Consider the following 2,015-nt stretch of genomic DNA (forward strand, 5'->3'; position numbering starts at 1 on the left):
TAACACAACACTGCTGTATGTTTAGTGATATTTTCACAGTTGCGGTCTCGGCTGGTCTTGAAATAAAATGCAGAGTCCTCATGGCCCGAGACCGAGACAAGACCGAGACCAAATGTGACCGAGACCATCAAAAAATGGTCTCGAGACCAAGACCGATCTCGAGTACTACAACATTGATTTCAGAGACAGTTCTTCCATTTATAGCTGAATGGTCCCTTCAAATTCAATGTGCAATGTGTTTCTCCGTTTTAAGAAAGCTTGATAAAGTCTTTCTTTACTTTAACCTTCTTGCCCTCTTCAGTGAGCACCTTATTACAAAACTGACTGCTGTATCTGCAGGCATCTGGAGGGAGTGGTGTTTTCCTGCGGGTGTGAGATCCGCTGGCTGCAGCTGTGGCAGCAGAGAGGAGAGGCGGGCCTGAGCAGCCAGCAGCTGACCTGCTCCACCGGACACACACACATCCTGCTGCTGGACATGAACGTCACCAACTGTGGTGAGAAAAGACTCAAATCAAATAGAGTAAAATTTAAATAGTCATAAATTCAAACTTTTCCATTCATATTGATTGTAAATAAATGTAGTTCTTTGTTGGTAAAAGTAATGGTTTAAGAAATGTTTCGAGATGTCCTTTTCTTTAAAGAATACACAACTATTTTAATTTGTGGATGAAATGAATATTTAGCTTTTTGTTGCATAAATAAGAAAAACTAATTTTTTGATACTCTGATGACTCATATTACCAAAAACTTTCTAGTATCATAAACCTCTTCTAATTGTATATATATTGTGATGTGCAGCTATGCTAGCTTAAAAAAATAACCTAAAATATGGCCTAAAAATGATTAGTGATGTTATGTTATAGCAGATTGATAAACTGACCAGAAGACATAAGTGTGTTAGTAAAATTATGTCCATAATTTTTATTCTGATTTACAGCCCGTTTCTGCCAAAGCAACTCAAGTCTGTTTTTCTTTCATTATGCTTCTAAATTACATATAGCCCTGAAGCTTTATTAATGCACACAAACAACTTCTTTTATAATTTCTGCATCTTTGACAACATAGGAAAGCTTAGAATCCAACTTTCTGACTTTGTAAATAATTCAAAATACACCTGGTTTTTGTTGTAGCCAGTCATTTTTACACATAGTTAATCTGGTTTCTTGATTGCCCTTTTTTATTTCTAAACTTGTACACTGTTTAATCACTCCACTTAAGAAATGGAGAGTTTCATATAAATGACTGAATGACACAATTATAATGAACTTCCATGTCCATGATTGTAGTTTTGAAAAGACTTAAAAATGTGAAGGTAAGTTTGTCTCTGTTCACTTGAGCAAGAAATCCCAGTTTAATCCAGATAAGGTGTTTCATCATTTGTGAACTCAGCCTCTGCTTCTCTGTTCCAGACCTGCCAGTGGTCAGCGTCAGTCACAGCAACCTGACAGTTGTGGAAGGTGATGAAGTAACAGTGATCTGCAACGGCTCCGCACTGCCAATACCTGAGGTGGACTGGGCTGTTAATGGCTTACAGTCCATCACCACACAACAGGTATGCAGTATGCAACCACCAGAGATTTAATACTTCTTTTTACTAGGTAAAACATTAAGGGCAATTTCTTAATGAAAGTTTTAAAACACGTAAAAAAGGAAGGATAACATTTACATACATTGAGCAAAGTGTTCACTCTGCAAAAACAATTACATGACTTCTTAAAAATGTCCTTTAGTCTGACTTTAAAAGCAAGAACTGAAATGAAAGTGTTGAGATGTTATTTTGATGAAAATTCCAATCATTTGCAGCAGCAAAATAGAAAGACATAAGACCTGAAGAATATTTGGCTTTAGGGATTTTCATTTTTAATACATTGGGAGAAGTGATTTTAGTAACTGGACTAAATAAGCAGTCATATTTTATGGGCCCATGTCGCCCATATCAGAAACCCCACTGGGTGGTTTATTACTAGTCTTATTAGGGGCACAGATGGTGCAGGTATGAATGTAGCAAAATGTAC

At 36.8% G+C, this 2,015-nt stretch overlaps 1 protein-coding gene across 4 annotated transcripts in view; it reads left to right on the forward strand.

Moving 5' to 3' along the window:
• The window catches only part of LOC103130161 (NT-3 growth factor receptor-like), a 42,712-nt gene that overhangs the window by 22,628 nt on the left and 18,069 nt on the right, over positions 1 to 2,015 (forward strand). For all 4 annotated transcript variants that reach the window (XM_016665717.1, XM_016665719.1, XM_007541487.2 and 1 more), the window contains 2 exons: positions 340 to 494; positions 1,410 to 1,552. In XM_016665717.1, coding sequence (XP_016521203.1) covers positions 340 to 494; positions 1,410 to 1,552 — 298 coding nt within the window. The remainder of the gene's footprint in view (positions 1 to 339; positions 495 to 1,409; positions 1,553 to 2,015) is intronic.

The sequence above is a fragment of the Poecilia formosa genome, unplaced genomic scaffold, assembly GCF_000485575.1.
Source record: "Poecilia formosa unplaced genomic scaffold, Poecilia_formosa-5.1.2 Scaffold611, whole genome shotgun sequence".
Lineage (NCBI taxonomy): Eukaryota > Metazoa > Chordata > Actinopteri > Cyprinodontiformes > Poeciliidae > Poecilia > Poecilia formosa.